We start from the raw sequence: 19,062 nt of genomic DNA, 5'->3' as shown, positions 1-19,062 counted from the left end.
GCTTGGAAGAATTTTAGCCCATTCCGCCATACAGAATTGCCTCAACTCAGGATGTTGCTGGGGTTTCTCAACTGCACCCTTCCACAACATTTCTACTGGGTTAAGGTCAGGACTTTGACTTGGCCATTCCAAAACCTTTGTTTTATTCTGCTTCAACCACTCTTTGGTAGAGAGACCTTTGTGCTTGGGTTGTTGTCTTGCTGCATGACCTCTTTTCTCTTGAGATACAGTCCACAGACAAATGTCCTGACATTTTAATTTATAATTCACTGGTATAATTCAGAATTCATTTTCCTGTCCAAAATGCAAGTTGTCCTAACCCCGACGCAAAAAGACAGGCCCAAAGCATGATACTACCACCATCGTGTTTCACAGATGGGATGTGGTTCTCATACTAGAGGGCAGTGTTTTTCTTTCTCCAAAACATAACGCTTCTCATTTGAACCAAAAAGTTCTATTTTAGTCGCATCTGTCCATAAAACATTACTCTAAAAGCTTTAAGGTTTGTCCACCTACTCTTCAGCAAACTAAACAGGGAGCAATTTCTTTTTTTGGAAAGCAGTAGCTTTCTCTCTGCAAACCTGCCATGAATACCACTGTTGTCCAGTGTCCTCCTGATGGTGGACTCATTAACATTAACATTAACCAATGCGAGGGAGGCGTTTAATTGCTTAGAAGTTACCCTCGATTCTTTTGTGACATTGTTGGATAATCACATGCCTTGCACTTACAGTGATCTTTGTTGGTCGACCATTCCTGGGGAGAATAACAATAGTCCTAACACTAGAATTTCTGAAGCCTATGAAAAAAGTCGTAATCCTAGGCCACCTTAAATTCCTTCACACGTCTCCATCAGCGTCTTTTGTTTTGCAAATGTGTCGATCAGCACAAGCAGCAAGCGGCCTGCTATCCCATCCCCCCCACAGACGCACCTGAAGTTCTTCAATCTCAGGTCTGTTTATCTGGGTGTAAGGTGCCTGGAGTTGTATAGAGTAAATAATATATTGTTATTTGGAATTCATACATTTCATGAGTGTTCCATGTCTACAACAATCTGGGTAAATGTAGGATGACAGGAAACACGAGGCAAGAAATCATGAACACATACCTAAAACAGAAACTTTTTCCATGTTATACTAATAATGATGTGAAGTGTATAATGTGTGAAGACTTTAGTCCAAATATCAAATAAACATGTGCACTTTTATTCAAGAATATAACCAAAGAAAAAAAAATTCATTCAATTTACATGTTGCTGTCAATGAGTTAAAATCCCAAGCTTCAATGTCAATCGAAAGAAAGCTGATGTGTCTTCTTGGATGGTGCACAGGTAAGAACTGCTGCCTTATAACCATAAGGTTGCAGGTTTTAGTCCGGGTGCTCCTCATTTTGAGTAGTGAGCTGGTAGAATTATTACTATAATGTAATAAAACATATATTTGATTTGAGTATGTAACACCTGGTGTAAATTTTGGGTACTTGTAAAAGTGCTTTCTTTTTGTTATTCACTTTTATTCTCTCAGTGATGTTCACGTGGTACAACAAACTTGCCTCTCCCTCTCTGATTTGATGCAGTTTATCTCCATTCTTTTCACAAGAACAGCAATGTCCACAGTTGGTGCTGTGGTTTATGCCTGCTCAGAACTATTTGTTGTACCGGCAATCAAAGATATGATACCCTGTGACCGCTATCAGACTCTCATGCGGCATTTGCGCTTTGACAACAAAGACACCCATGCAGAACATGTGAAAAACAACAGAATTGTTGCGATTTTGGACATCTGGCAGTGTTTTGTTGAGAACTGTGTTTTGAGTTACAACCCAGGGAAACATATTACTGTTGATGAGCAACTGTTTCCAACCAAGGTCTGTTGTCCTTTCAAGCAATATATCTCAACCAAGCGTGACAAATTTGGCATAAAGTTTTGGTTTGCGGCAGATCTGGAGACAAAGTACATGTGCAATGCCACTCCTTATTTAGGAAAAGATCCCAGTCGTCCCACGGGAGAGACTTTCCGAGACAGTGGTCATAAAGCTTATGGAGCCGTTTCTGGACAAAGGCAGAACTGTGACAACAGACAGCTTCTTCACAGCGCTTCCACTGGCTAATAGACTGATGCACCGCAACACAATCTACTTGGCACTATAAGTAAAATGGGACAGGAACTTCTACCTGCAGCTAAAGTCACTTTAATACTTGAGCAATTCTCCACGCTAGTGTTTAGATCTGGCAGTGCCATCCTGACTTTGTATGACCCCAATAAGAAGAAGCCTTTGATTTGAGTCTGTAACAGCTGGTGGAAATTTTTGCTACCTGTTAAAGATATCACTGAAGGGATATATGCAGACAGACAAATGCTGGTGAATCATGTCTTCTTGGTATCTTGTTATCACTTGAATTTTTTGTTATTCAGTTTTATTCTTGAATAAAAGCACACTTATACTTTAGTGAAAGTGTTTATTGTATATTCCAGTAATCACTTGAATGAGATTGAATCTGTCTCTGCCTCTCTCGCACATGCACACACACAGTCACTCATGAAAACGTCACTATTTGAAAACGCTATGCCATTTGAACATAAGTTGCCATTTGAACATTTCTTTTTTCTTTTCGATCTTGCCCATACTCCATGTTATGGTGCATGGTACTGAGAATGCAGACAAGCTTCTTTTTTTTGGGCACATACACAGTTAGCATGGCACTGCCAGATCTAAACACTAGGGTGGAGAATTGCTCGCATACTAAAGTGACTTTATTACTATGATATGGAAAAAGATTCTGTTTTAGGTAGGTTTTCAGTATTTCTTGCATCGCATTTCCTGTCATCAGACACTTACCCAGATAGTTGTAGACACGGAACACACATGAAATGTATGTATTCTAAATAACATTATATTAATTACCCTATACAATTCCAGGCACCTCACACCCAGATGAACAGACTCGAGATGCGAGAACCTCAGCTGTGTGTGTGGGGGAATGAGATAGCAGGCTGCTTGCTGCTTGTGCTAATTGACACATTTACATAACAAAAGACGCTAATGGAGAGGTGTGAAAGAATTTAAATTGGCCCAGGATTACGACTTTTACTACAGGCTTCAGGGATTCTAGTGTTAAACTTGCTCCATTTGTACACAATCTGTCCGACTGTGGATTGGTGTAGTCTGAATTCTTTAGAGATGGTTTTGTAGTCTTTCCCAGTATGATGAGCATCAACAATTCTTTTTCTGAGGTCCTCTGAAATGTTCTTTGTCCATGGCATAATACATTGATACTGCACAAACGTGTCTGAAGATAAAGCCCTTAACAGAACCCTGTTCTTTTAATAGAAACAGGGTGCCCATTCACACCTGATTGTCATCACATTGACTAATAACCATGATACTGATTGACAACACCCGACTCCAATCTCACCTTCAATTTTGCCACTCAAAGATACTGGGTGATTTTCAATAAATAAATGACCAAGTATGATATTTTTGTCTCATTTGTTTAGCTGGGTTCTTCCTATCTACTTTTACGACTTGCATGAAAATCTGATGATGTTTTAAGTCATAGTATGCAGATTCACAAGTAAAATAATACGGATTAAGCCCAATTAGCAAAAAAGTACCAGTTGTACATGCACAAGTGACTCTGCTGTCATAATAACTGTTATGCAGTGGCATGCAAATATCTGAGCACCCTTGCTTAAAATGTGGTACTGTAGTTAAGTAAAGAAGATGAAATAATCACCAAAAGGCATAAAGTTAAAGATGAGACATTTAAGCATTTTATGCAAGATTAGTGTGTTGTTTTTTGTTCAGTACAACTGTACAGTCAAAAAATTGTAAAGGGGCACCATGCAAAAGTTTGGGCACCCCAAGATATTTGAGGTCTCGGATAACTTTTACCAAACTTTTACTCAGACCTTAATTAGTTAGTTAGGGCTATGGCTTGTTCACAGTCATCATTAGGAAACCCCAGATGCAAATTGCAAAGCTGAATAAACTCTCTGAATCATCAGCCATGGGCTCCTCTAAGCAGCTGCCCATCACTCTGAAAAATAAAATAATTGATGCTCACAAAGCAGGAAATGGCTAAAAGAAGATAGCAAAGCGTTTTCAGGTAGCTGTGTCCTCAGTTTATAATATTCTTAAGAAATAGCAGTTAACTGGAGCAGTGGAGGTCAAGTTAAGGTCTGGAAGACTAAGAAAACTTTCTGAAAAAAATGCTTGTTGAATTGCTAGAAGGGAAAATAAAAACCCCTGTTTGACTGAAAAAGACCTTCAGGAAAATGAGTGGTGGTACACTTTTCTGCTGTGCAATGACACCTGAACAAATATAATTTTCATGGTACAGTCAGCAGAAAAATGTATTTCCTGCATCCTAGCCACAAAATTCGGTGTCTGAAGTTTGCAAATGAGCACCCAAACATGCCTGATGCATTTTGGAAACAAATTATGTGGGCTCATGAAATCAATATAGAACTTTTTGGCCAGAATGTGCAAAAGCAGTGTCAAGTTCCAGAAAAATAACACCTCTCCAACTAATAAGCATGGAGGTGTGTTGCAGCCAGTGGTACAGGGAACATGTCATTGGTAGAAGAAAGAATGGATTCAAATAAATACCAGCAAATTCAGGAAGCAAACATTACATCATCTGTAAAAAAGTTGAAGTTAAAAAGAGGATGGGTCCTACAAGATAATGATCTGAAACACATTTCAAAATCTAAAATGGAATACCTCAAGAGGCACAAGCTGACGATTTTGCCATGGCCTTCACAGTCCCTCAACCTAAACATCATTGAAAATCTGTGGACAGATCTCAAAAGAGCATTACATGCAAGACAGCCCAATAATCTTGCAGAATTAGAAGCCCTTTGCAAGGACGAATGGGCAAAAATACCCCAAGTGAGAATTGAAAGACTCTTAAGGTGGCTACAACAGCATTTATAAGCTGTGATGCTTTCCAAAGAGGGTTTTCCTAAGTACTGACTATGTCGGGTGTCCAAACTTTTGCTTCAGACCCTTTTCATTTTTTTAGTATTTTGTACCTGTGAATGATGGAAACAAAAATGTAATCATGCTTAAAACATAAAACATGTGTCATCTTCAACTTTCTGCTCACTTAACTATTCACAGTAACAGATATTTTAAGCAAGGGTACCCAAACTTTAGCATGCCACTATAGATGCATGAGTTCTGAACCCTGTTTATTTCAGGATTGTTCACAGGGAAGCTTGAGCCAATACCAGCAGCAGTTAACTAAATTAATCCCAGATTATATTCCATTCCAGGGAACAAACGATCACACTCATTTATATTGAGCCAATTTAGAGTTTAAATGAAACATAAATGTTCCATCTGTGGACACATTCCAAACAAGTGACATGGAATTGATTTTTACCCTAGAGTTGTGAGGCTGCTACACTGACCTGTCCAACACCATTCCACCTAGAAATGTAAACTAATCAGTCAAGACATAAAAATATATATAAATTACATTTACATGTCATATGAGAATTCACAAATCTAATATTTTTAACAATTATGTATATTTTGCTCATTTTTATAACTACTGTATATAATATTTAGAAGTCAAATTTTATAAATCCGCTTAATTCTGATTACAACAAACGTAACAAAAATAATTTACTGTTTCAATGCAAAAATAGACAGGCGATACACAATAATGTAGTTACAATAAACATTTATATAAAAAAGTAAATATTTTAAAGTACCTATCAGACAAATCACTGTCCTCTTCGTCCTCTTCTTGTGTTTCTGTTTGTGATGAGCTTAGCAAATCTTTTAAATAGTTAAAAAAGAAAGAGTGTCAAATGTAAAGATATTTAGAACTTTTAACAGCAACTTCAGGCCACATAAAATATAAACTGGGATTCTGATATCTTTGTCACACTGAAACACTCCAGTAGTTTTATTTTATAATTGTACATCATTACATTAAGTTTATGGTTTTTTTGTACATTAGATGTTTCTCTTCATTTCACTAAATGACTGACAATGCCGGAGTGCAACTATTTACACGTTTAATACCAGTTTCATCTTATTACTCAAGGCTCCATCTCTTACCATTCATGCCCTTCCCAGCTTCAGCACTGTTTAGACTTGTTAGAGGTTCTCGTATCCTCTGTAGCCTCTCTTCTGTGTCAACAGGCTGGTGAGATATACTGTGCTGCAGCTGAATCCCAGTGCTTGTCACAAGAGACGTTGCCTCTGGAAACACAGGCTGGTGGGAATCTGTGTTCCACAATGGAGTAGTGGCGGCTAGCGGCTGTTTGCTTGACTCCACTGAACCATTGTCTAACACTGTGTGCCCCAACCTTTCTTCACTCTCCAACTTTACTGCTGTAGCAGCAGGGACATCTAAAGCCAAGTGATGAGGGTAAGTGTCCATTACATAGTTGTGACCATCATCACAGCACCAGATAGCTCGCACAACACCCTGATAATCAGATCCCAAGACTTCTTGAAGACTTGGTGCAGTTTGACATGTAGAAGCATGCTGATGTGCCCAGGACACCAGGGATCGCAGAGTTCTTGTTCTTGAAGTAATAAGGTCATCTGTCACAAAAAATTGAAGAACAAGTGTTAAAAGGAAGTTTATGCGTTATACATTTAAGCTACCGTAGTTTATGATGATATTGGGTCTGTTTTTTTTTAATCATTAGAAAGTAAATACAAAGATCTTTAGCAGAGTGAAAAGAAATTGCCTACATATTGAGTTTTCTAATTCATAATTTACTATAATTAGTAAGTAAGAAAAGTAAATAAATTTTAATGACTATCCAGCAAAGCTGTTATTCAAGACTCCAAAAAAAAAACTCAAATATAATAATAGCATATCACAATTCACCACAACAGCTTTCCACTACAGAAGTAAGTAATTTTTAAAATTAAAAATTACAAAAAGGAAACCAACTGAAATTAATTCATGATGATGATGATCAACTCTATCTATACACCAGTAAACCATTAATAAAGTCCATCAAATTCAGAACTTTCCAAACTTATATTAAAACCAGATACCCATCTGCTCAGAATTCACTGCCACCTAACAAAAAAAAAACAGCATCACTTGCAAAAATCTATTTTAAAACAGGATTGCCATTGTCAGTAAAGGGTGATATTTTGAGGCGAAAGCAATCAGAATCAATGGTGACATCTACTGATCAAGAAGTACACTACAGAATAAATTGCTTCTCCAGTTTCCTGTGGGTAATCTCTTTTGTTGACATCAAATATTAAATAAGTATATTTTTTAATATACTTATTAAAAGTATAATAACAAGTATTAGATGGTATTATACTATTTCTCATATGCCAACCAATAAGAAATATAGTATTTAATAAAACACCTAATAGATGCACAAGGGTGTGGGTATTTTTTCATCATTTTAGCTTATCCAAGTAGTACTGTGGCCTTACACCACCAGAAGAATGGATTAAATTCCAACTTAAAAAATCATTGCTTTATTTAGCAACTTACATAGCAACAACTATGATTTGGTGTTATTTCCCAAAGCGAAAATAAACCAGTGTACACAAATATTTCACAACAAATTCTCCTTGTATTTGTAGTTGGTTTAAGATTACTTCAGTTTTGTTTTAGTCTTTGAAGCCTTGTGAAAAAACACAAACAGAAGTGGGGCTATGATCAGGGGATCTTTGAATTTTGAACTTTAAATTTTCTGCCTTCAAAAGACCTACATATTTTTTCTAACTTTTGACTGTGATTTCGGCATTTCCTCTTTGTTTTTAATGAAATATATGATCACACATCTCTGAAAACGTTCTTTCTCCTTTGATCTCATGGAGGTGCATTGGTTGGCACTGCTGCTGCACAGCTGAGGTCACCTTTTTGGCCACAACAATGAAACATATACAGCATAAATAACGCATAATGTAATGTATTACTGTATAATAAACAGTTATAATTTTAAAATGTTAATTGTGTCAATTGCACTCATCCAAAGTGCTTGGCTAGACTACTGCATTGAGTAGGTCCACCTACTTTTTTTTAGTTGCAGCTGACGTGTTTGCATTGCTAGCCATCAACAGGGTTTGTGAGCAACTGTGAAGATGGTTTTAAATGGGCCTGATATTATCAAATACTAGACAGTAAAACCGTCTAATTGAGAAATGTTAAAAGCCATTAAGCAAATACAAGTTGTTACAAGAACCAAGATGTTAAAACCATAACTCAAGTAGATAAATGGAATGCTATGAGTCATTAACCAGAACGTTTGTTCAAGGATTTTCACCAATGTGCAGGTTGATGTTCAGTGCCATGTTAGTACTCAGTATAAAAGAAGGAGGCACGTGACCTATGCATGCATAATAATTAGCCACATGCAGATAAAGAACAAACTTTGAACAAGCCTGACACCACCACGTGAAAAACACAGAAGACTCTATGAAATAATAATAATAATGAAAGATCTATTATTATTTATCTTTTTCATAGAAGAAAAGGTGCAAAGCATCAGCACAGACAGTTTAGAGAGCCTTCAGCACAATTTAAAAAAATAGAACGAGCCAGTGGCTTCAATCATTATATGCCACTTTGAATTTTCTGCCTTTAAGCATTTCTGCTTTGTTTTGATGAAATCTATGATTGTGCATCTGTGACTGCATATTTTCATCTTTGATATCAAGGAGGCAAAGTAGTGCAGTGGTTGGCACTGCTGCCGCACAGCTCAAGTCACCTTTTTGGCCATACTAATAGGTCCAGTATAGTTGGCAGACATGTCCCTAACCTTTAGGAACAATTTAAAGACGATTGCACAATTATAATGCAATCAAATCTAGTTTAGTTAGTCCTTCCCCATTTAATTTAATGTAGTTCACCAAGTTCGGAGAATATTACAAACCTTTCCATGTTTTCACAGAGAAGCAAACTTGGGAATGTTCGCTCAACACCGCCAAGACACATGACAGCCCGCATGGAGTTTGCTAAAAGACACCTGAAGGACTCTGAGATGGTGAGAAATAAGATTCTCTGGTCTGATGAGACCAAGATAGAACTTTTTGGCCTTAATTCTTAGCGGTATGTGTGGAGACAACCAGGCACTGCTCATCACTTGTCCAATACAGTCCCCACAGTGAAACATGGCGGTGGCAGCATCATGCTGTGGGGGTGTCTTTCAGCTGCAGGGACAGGACGACTGGTTGCAATCGAGGGAAAGATGAATGCGGCCAAGTACAGGGATATCCTGGACAAAAACCTTCTCCAGAGTGCTAAGGACCTCAGACTGGGCCGAAGGTTTACCTTCCAACAAGACAATGACCCTAAGCACACAGCTAAAATAACGAAGGAGTGGCTTCACAACAACTCTGTGACTGTTCTTGAATGGCCCAGCCAGAGCCCTGACTTAAACCCAATTGAGCATCTCTGGAGAGACCTAAAAATGGCTGTCCACCAACGTTTACCATCCAACCTGACAGAACTGGAGAGGATCTGCAAGGAGGAATGGCAGAGGATCCCCAAATCCAGGTGTGAAAAACTTGTTGCATCTTTCCCAAGAAGACTCATGGCTGTATTAGCTCAAAAGGGTGCTTCTACTAAATACTGAGCAAAGGGTCTGAATACTTAGGACCATGTGATATTTCAGTTTTTCTTTTTTAATAAATCTGCAACAATTTCAAAAATTCTTTTTTTTGCCTGTCAATATGGGGTGCTGTGTGTACATTAATGAGGGAAAAAATTTATTTAAATGATTTTAGCAAATGGCTGCAATATAACAGAGTGAAAAAATTGAAGGGGGTCTGAATACTTTCCGTACCCACTGTATATGTACACATATTATATATATATATATATATATATATATATATATATATATATATATATATATATATATATATATATATATATATATATATATATATATATATATATATATACACACACACACTGTATTATATATATCTACACACACACACTGTACCATTTTAGAACACCCCATATATTGAAATGGTAACCTGCCAGAGGTTAAAAAAATCATTTAGGTTACCAAAAATTGAAAAAGAATGTAATTTTCCGAGTTATACAAAAATGCCTTTTTCAGAGAACAAGTAATGCTTTAACAACTTGCAGCTTTTCTGTAGCAACAGAAATTACTTAAACCTTGAAATTCCTACAGAAGTCCCAACTTTTGTTGATTACTTACAACCCCTCTGTTTGTATAAAAGCAGTGTTAAAAAAGCTTTACTTGAACAACCTTTGACGCATTATTTGGATTATACTGCACTGCAGGAAGTACATTGCTAAGAAAGGCAATTAACAAAGGAAGATAAACAGACAGGCGGACCATTAACAATTAAAAGTATAGGCTTTTCCTTCAGATAATTTGCAAAGCCAAGGTATTATAAGAGTACAGTTTTCTATACCATTAAAAGAACTTGTAAACTGGAGAAAACTCTGACAGAACAAGCCTCACAGTCCCAAAACCACAACAGAAACAGAAGACAAGTTTCTGAGAGAGAACAGTTTGCTTAATAGGCGCAACACAAGATAACAGCTTTAAGCACAGCTTAACAGTGGTTGCAGTAGGCAAGTCTCACTTTCAGGGCTTTAATTTCAGAGTACATTGAGACATTAAACTTTATACATTTCTATAACAACTGGAAAAATGGGGCTGTTGTAAAACCTTTGTCTATTTTAGCAGTGGCTTGAAAATGCAGTAAATTTAAGGTGGGAAAAATTACTTTGTTTAGACTAAATATAACCAATGATTCTAATTCATTATGGGATTTATGTCATGTAATTATGAAAAAGGCTACTATAATTTATGGATTATAGTTATAGATTTGTAGATTATAAAAAAAAAAAAAAACTTACCGAAGCTTGATTTTTCTCTGGCATTATACGTTGAATGTAAATTCTCCCTACGGAAATAAGATATACATTATATGCAGCTCACAAAAAATGCCAAATAGACAAACACATTATAATCAATAAAAACAAATATGATTACAAGTGATTGCCTTAGTAAAAATAAGAGGTTTTCTATTCCAGTGGTAAACTTAATGATTTTAGACCATTTATCATGAAAACCTTCAGGACAGCACAATAATCCACTGTGCTAATTTGTTGGGATGAGCTGGCTCCCTGTCAAAGGCTTGTTCCTGTCTCGCACCCAGTGCTTGCTGGGATTGACTCCAGCTGACCCGTGACCCTACTCTGTAAAAGTATGTTTTGAAGATGGATGGATGGATGGAAGGATAGCTAGAAGAAAAAGGAACAGCTAGATATTTATTGTAGCAACCACTAATGTAATTTTTCTTTGGAAAAATATATGCTCTAATGACCATAAACAATAAATTCTCATACAGACTACTGTTGAAGAATATTTATATTATTTTTCTAAACTCTTATTTTAAATGACAGCAGTTAATCTTCTGTAGGTTATTTTACCTATTGCAGGGTCACTGCAATATTATTATTGTAAATTAATACTAAAATGAAGATGTACACTATTAATAAAAAAACATTTAGATAAATGTAATAAAATTAAACCAAAATGAAAAAAGAAAACTACAAGAACTATTAAAGGAACTCATAGGATGAATAAATTTAAAAAATATTTTCAGTTTTTTTTTATCACAACCACATGGGCTAAACCTGGGCTGTGGTGGCTTCAAATTAATTAAAATACATAAATAAATGTGCTTTGTTTTTCAAAGAAACATTTCTGCCACTAGACTGTCCACTCAGTCTTCTTGAAAAACCCTTTTACTGTTAACCCTGTAGTAACTCATGCACTGCTAGTCAAAACCACACAGTCATTCAAACTATAAATGCAGGCCAGCCCCTGGATGCTGCAATTATTCAGAGGTACCAATACCAGTCATTCCTACCTTACAAATTTACATGATTAATTAAGTAACATACAGTTAGGTCCATAAATATTTGGACAGAGACAACTTTTTTCTAATTTTGGTTCTGTACATTACCACAATGAGTTTTAAATGAAACAACTCAGATGCAGTTGAAGTACAGACTTTCAGCTTTAATTCAGTGGGGTGAACAAAACGATTGCATAAAAATGTGAGGCAACTAAAGCATTTTTTTTAACACAATCCCTTCATTTCAGGGGCTCAAAAGTAATTGGACAAATTAAATAACTGGAAATAAAATGTTCATTTCTAATACTTGGTTGAAAACCCTTTGCTGGCAATGACAGCCTGAAGTCTTGAACTCATGGACATCACCAGATGCTGGTGAAACAAAGTCTTTAGAGAAAACAGATTTGTACACAAAAGAAAGAGGTACAAAAGATCACTGATAACAGCAATAATGAAAGTGAAAGCACAATGCATAAATTTAGCATTGAATCTATTTTATTTCACATGTTCATACTAAATATAACACTGCACAACAAAGTTTTTGCTTCTTGAACACTGTTGGGTGTTTCTTATAGATTTTTGGGTGCTGATCACGAATATCACAGCAATATTTCCATCCCCCAGCTTACTTGTTACACCATCATATCACACTATTTCAAAATATCTTTAGCATATAAACTAATTAAAACTAAACAGATACTTTGATAATAGAGCCCTGAAAAGGATCTGTGCACCATCCACCACATTTGCTTCTTGCCTTATATCTAGTGTTACCACGACAATCACTGGCTCCCAGTGGACCTAAACTGGCAGAGTTAAATTTACCCGTCAGCACATGCACGATTAAATGTATATAAAAACAACATATGTTCGATTTTTTGAGCAGATTACCTCTGAGCACAATAACCCCTTCCTCACTAGCTGCTACTAGACAACATGATCACATTTTGCATGATGCTGCAAACAGCAGCAGGCAATTTTTTTTTTTGCTTTGCAAAATAACACAATGATTTTGTTTTTTCCTTTACATATATATTATTACTTACATGCTCATTGACACCAGTGTATAATCCTGGAATTTTTCAGGATGTTACCCGTTTCCTAGAAAGTGCAGAACTGTCCACTTGACCCCCTATGGCTGCAGCACAGGGTGAACCCAATATGTACAATCACAACATTGATGTCACCTGCTCTTCAGTACTGTGATCGCCATGATTAAAACCACTAAAGTCAATGAAGGCATTCTTAAAACACAACAATCATCTCACAACATGACAACATTTCATAATCTACAAAATGGATATGATGTCATTTTCCCTGCAAATGGGCAGAGTGGTGGCTCTGAGGCTAAGGATCTGCGCTGGTATCCCGAAGGTTGCCAGTTCGAATCCCTGTCACTGCCAAAAGTGATCCTACTCTGCTGGGCCCTTGAGCAAAGCCCTTAACCTTCAATTGATCCAGGGGCGCTGTACAATGGCTGACCCTGCACTCTGACCCCAAGAGGTATGCGAAAACTAACAAATTCCTAATACAAGAAATTGTATAAGGTGAAATAAAGAACCAAAAAAAAACATGTTGGAAAATCTTTAGAAAAATGCTTGAAAAATCCTTAAAAACCAATTGAAAAGCCTGAAAACACTAGCAAAAAGCCATTAAAAAATTAAAAAATGCTAAACAAATACTAGAATATTACAGTGCTCAAGAGTGAATGAGTCATTAGTATTAAAAGGTTCACACCTGCCTCAAAAACACAACAAATATCTGAGAGCCAAAGAAGACACCAAGTCTATGTGCCACACAACATCATATTTCTAGCACTTAATACCCATCCAAGCACACATGAATAATAAAAACTATACAACTGCCTTTCCTTGATTTCCCAAAGTTCACCTCTGCAATGCAGCTCTGAGAGCAAATGAAAATTTGGCTAATGTTCTAAAAAGAAAACAAACAAAAAAAATCCCAATGCAAAAGTACCACACAAATTTTGTCTCACTATGTGGATGATTAACACAAAGTATATCAGTTTATGAGAAATTAATAGTATTTTCAATATGGTTTGTGTGTAATTTATTAACAGCAAATTAATAATCCACAAGGTAATAAAGCCCTAAACCCATATTTATACCGTGAGATTTTTGAGACCTCGACAACTATGTAGTAAAACTTTGTTAATGCAGGCAGGGACTGGTTGTCTGCAGCCGGTGCAACTGCAAGTTTGCAGGCTCCCCGCATAATGCATCTATCGCCCAATGGTTGATGTGAGAAACATTTAAAACCAGCCACTGACCTGGCTTTGAGCTCATTTTCTTTCTCCTCCTTGTGCAGGAAGGCTATCTATTGTTTTTTTTTTTGACCTGAAAAAGGACAAATACAGGGTGACATCATTGTCACTACTTACCGTAGATACTCGCTTATAAGTCGAAAAATTTATGCCTTAAAATTCATTAAAAAAAACAGAATCGACTTATCCGCGGGGCAACACAATTGTCCATAGAATTTGGGTAATGACATTGTACTCTCAAAGCTTCACGGTGTTAAGTCACCGGTCATCTGCCGTTTCCCATGGTCTTTGAAATAATTATAAGCCAGCAATACTATTGCTAATTAGCTAGTTTTTTTCTAAATTCATTAAATAATTCTTTAAACTGTGAAATACCTGAATTTGAGCATTAGCTTTTGCAGGTTTTGGATAACAAACATACCATTAGCTGCCACGTGCAACCAGATTTGGAATCAAAAGAACCAAGGCAACGCACGCTATCAATGCGATGCAAGCGCAGCCCGCGATTCAAAAAATTTCTCTGCCTACCTGTTTGTCTCATCTGACAGTAGCTGAAAAGCAGCATCAGGAGAGAGCAGCCTGAAGTAGTCCAGCAGCGGGTGATCTGTCGTGTCCAACAGCAAGCCATGCTGTCTTGTGAAGTCCGGTAGCTGCATCGGCTGCGCGAATGCGTTCAGCTGGCAGCCGATCAGCTGGCGCGGCATTGGCTGGTGTCCGATCAGCTGATGCTGGCTTCTCACTCTCTTGCTCGATTCCTGATCACTGTCAATAAAATCTGATTCTGAAAAATCAGAGTCCGACTCAGCGATAATATGCAAAACATCGTCTGCCAAGTGTTTTCTTTTCTGCACTCGCTTCGCTCCCTTGTTACATATCGACGCCATCTTGCCTTTGTTTACATTTCACAACTCACGCACACGCAAGAATTTCACCCTCTTGCTCAATTCCTGATCACTGTCAATAAAATCCGATTCTGAAAAATCAGAGTCCGACTCAGCAATAATGTGCAAAACATCGTCTGCCGAGTGTTTTCTTTTCTGCACTCGCTTCGCTCCCTTGTGACATATCGACGCCATCTTGCCTTTGTTTACATTTCACAACTCACGCACACGCAAGGATTAGTTGCAGAGTCAACAAGTCTAGCATTTCTCCAAGCACAGAGGGGAATGCCTGTGACATGACAGTGAGTTTTGTCGCCATTAACAGCTGATTGTCGCCCTCTATCTCTGATAGCTGTCAAGTTTTACCCTCGACTTATACGCGGGACATAACAAATTTCGTAATTTTCAGCTTAAACAATACACTCGATTTATCTGCGAGATCGACTAATACGCGAGTATCTACAGTATATGCTGAGTGATATAAAAATGATGTACAAATGTGAGTCTTATTCACTATAACCAAGTATTCTCGGTCTTACTGTCTTACATGTGAAGATGCCAAAAAAATCTATTTCCAAAATTTAAATAAGATTTAAGCAGAATGAACTGAGTGAAGGGGTTTTTCTGAAATGGATGACATAGGTGACATATTTTTGCTTACAAGGTAGAAATAGGTGGTATGGCTGAATTTCTGTATCACATTATACTGTAATTAATAATTCTGACAACTTCAGTTGAAAGTGGTATAATTAATCTGTATATACTGTTCAGACTGAAAAATATTTAATAAAAGGCTGATATATTACTGATCTACCAAATTCTAGTTATTTAGAATACTGGTACAGTAATCCCTCGCTACTTCTCAGTTCACTTTTCGCGGATTCATGACTTCGCGGGTTTTTAAATACAAGTGATTGCCCGCCTATCGCGGAAGTTATGTTCCAGACCCATCAGCAACAGGAGAAAATCCGCGATATAGAAAGACCATATAAATAAACATTTTTATAGTTTAAGCCTTAAAATACCCATCCCACATGCTTTAAACACATGTAAACTTATAAAACACACTTTGTTAACACTTATGATATGTGGATGTCGGGCTAAGGATATGAGTAACATCTCACTATTATAAAACATTTTAACTTCACGCAAGACAAGACAGTGAGACAGGAAAATACAAGGCTTTAAAATTATTGACACGCAGAGCAACAAGCAGCACAAAGCCAGCACAAAGTCCACTTCTCCTTAGCGTTCATTCAGCTCCCCACCCCCTTGACAATGCGAAGTGGCAGGAGCGTATCGCGCCTCCGGGGAGGGGGGGTTTGAGAGAACGTGCGTTCAGCCCTCACACAGCTGAGAACTTAAAAGTAGCATATAAAGCAATAAAGGATGAACACTATGAAAAAAATTCATATTAATAAAGAAAATGAAGCACTATTTTCTGAAAGAGGAGACAGTTTGACTAGCTTGCCTCAACACATTAACTAACTAGTTAGAACAAACTGCTTTTTATCGAGTGTTGAACTGTACTATTATGATTTGCAGGATACACATGAATTGCTGCCCAAAATTATGCTTATCCACCATTTCATTATTTTTTTAAATAGTATTTTTGCCTAGGAGAGGGAATGTTCATTTGCCCTGACATAACTTTGATTTGCCAAGAGGCTACATTGGTTTTACAGTTCAACTGATCAACAAAAGATAAAGTGACATTACCCTCTTTTCCTTTGTCATTGCACATGAAATTTACATTTCTGCTCTAGACATGAGCTAAAAGTTTTGACTTAACTAGTCATCAATACACCATTTCAGCAAGCCAAAGAATGAGTTAATCTGTTAAAATTCTACAGCAACTTCTAGGCTGCATTTGTATATTTCCATGAAACACAGTATCATAATAGTTGTTATTGATTTTGTTTTGTGTACCAGTTTACAGGTTTTTTTTTTGGTTTTTTTTAATCACAGAAAAACAATTTTAGGGGGTTAGAACCATTTTTATTTATTTTGGGAAAGTTTTTACTTATTTTATTTTGGCTGTCTTTTGTTTATGTGACACACAGAAATGTGTCATGTGACTGTGATTATTGCTTTTGTGAAGTCCACTTTAAACTTAGTGCTATCTTTTGGTTGATAAATTCAACAAAAAAAAAAACTTTGGCCTGGTTAGTTTCATACAAGTAGGCCAAGCAATAGGTTCCCCTTTGGTTTTAACTCCTTTTGTTTTTGAATTCTCAGTTTGCCCTTTTTGCTGGTTTTGATTCTCTCTCTGGCTTTAATCTTGGCCTGGCCCTCACTACATTTCTGTCTTATGTTAATCCCCTGATCTCAGCCTTTTCCTTGCAACAATCCTTGGACATTCAGTCTCATCACATACCAAAAAATAATGAGCGACCCTGAGATATTTAACACAGCGACAGAAATTAATTGCTTTGGTGAAAAGGCAATCGCTTTTAAGAAGCAAGTCCAGTATTTTGTTGGGTTCAAGAATTTTTACCAACGATATATTCTTAACTTTAGTTCTTTGATCTGTCCTACCGCTGCCCTCAAAAATAGGAGTGCTAGGAAATTTGTTTTGGACTTCTGAAGTTAATCTTAAAGCCAAGTTTACTTTGCTCCCTATCTCGAGACATCCTGATAGTTCTTTGCCCTTCCAGGGAGAGGTAGAGACAGAGGCTTCGGGTGTCAGGGTGATTGCTGTCATACTGCAGCATTTTCCTGACTCAGACAAGCTTCATCCATGTCTCTTTTTCTAAAAAAACAACAAAACAAAAAACTGCCTGCCTTTGAACAGATTTATGATGTTGGGGATTATGAGTTATTTAATTTTAAATTAGCTTTTGAGGAACAGCATCACTGGTTGGGGGGAGGTTGATCAGCATTTATGAACTTTACTGATCACACAAGTTTAGTCTATCTGAAAAACTCTTAAAGATCAAATTCCAGACAAGCATTTTAGTCACAATTTTTAGTCAGTTTAATTTTGTCATCACGTATTGACCTGGGATTGTATCACTAAAGCTGATACTTTGTATCCTATGTTTGAGCTGGACACTATGGTTACTAAGCCAGAACCTATTATCCTGGCTTATAATTTTTTGAGGTCAATTATGGTTGAAATCTCTAATTTTCAAGAGACACTCTCCGTAATGTTTGGCTGGTTTCTCCTTCCCCACCTGACCTTCCCGAGGGTAAACTTTTTGTACCTGGTCTTGTGGCACAGCAGGTGGGGGGGTCATTCTTCACTTTTCCTGGGCCATAAAGGTATTTCTAAGACTTTTGAATTCCTGCACATGTATTTTTAGTGGCCTAGCATGTGTCAAACTTTGAATGTGTCAAACTTTGTTAAGGCTTGTACAATGTACAATCAGGACAAATTTCATTTGGGGGCAAGGTGGAGGTTATTACATCTTATTGATTCTCCTTTTTGTCCTTTAAAGGAATTACAGAGACCTCAACCTAAGGTTTTGCTTGGTTACTCAAGTTATTCTGGACCATTTCTCTAAGGCAGCTCATTTTCTTCCTTTGAAGTCTCACCCTACTGCCAAGTCTCTAAATGAAAAGTTTATTCACTGGTATTTCAGACTTCATGGGGTTCCTAAGCCTATTCAGTCCGACCAAGTTCTTTAATATAGTTCTAGGTTCGGGAGAGGAATTTGTGCTAGGGTTGGCACTGATGCAAAGCTCACGTCTGTTTACAATCCTGAATGTAACAGTTTATGTGAACAAGTTAATCAAGATCTGGAGAAATTTCTACAATGTACAGAAAATTATTTTCAGTCTTGCTGAGTGGATATCATACCAATGGCTGACTTCATACATAATGCATTGTTTAATTCATCACTAAGTTAAGATGTTACCTTGAGGGTGTCAGTATGTTTCAGGCCTTAGATGGTACTCTGTAGTGAGACACTTTCCAGTCCTCTCTGAATTATTGTCATCTTTGCATACCAGCAAGTCCACTATTCATAAGCAATTGATAAGGTTGTGAAGGCATATGTAGACAAATGATCATGTCATTATTCCATTTATACAGTGGTATGC

The 19,062-nt window shown here is 37.1% G+C and overlaps 1 protein-coding gene across 2 annotated transcripts in view; it reads right to left on the bottom strand.

Annotated features, from left to right (window-relative positions):
• The window catches only part of znf276 (zinc finger protein 276), a 75,423-nt gene that overhangs the window by 32,871 nt on the left and 23,490 nt on the right, over positions 1–19,062 (bottom strand). For both annotated transcript variants that reach the window (XM_028809885.2, XM_028809884.2), the window contains exons 3-5: positions 10,847–10,893; positions 6,076–6,567; positions 5,724–5,790 (exon numbers count right to left, since the gene is read on the bottom strand). In XM_028809885.2, coding sequence (XP_028665718.1) covers positions 5,724–5,790; positions 6,076–6,567; positions 10,847–10,893 — 606 coding nt within the window. The remainder of the gene's footprint in view (positions 1–5,723; positions 5,791–6,075; positions 6,568–10,846; positions 10,894–19,062) is intronic.

The sequence above is a fragment of the Erpetoichthys calabaricus genome, chromosome 9 (genome assembly GCF_900747795.2).
Source record: "Erpetoichthys calabaricus chromosome 9, fErpCal1.3, whole genome shotgun sequence".
In the NCBI taxonomy this organism is placed as follows: Eukaryota; Metazoa; Chordata; class Cladistia; order Polypteriformes; family Polypteridae; genus Erpetoichthys; species Erpetoichthys calabaricus.
This window is presented reverse-complemented; position numbering and strand designations above follow the sequence as displayed.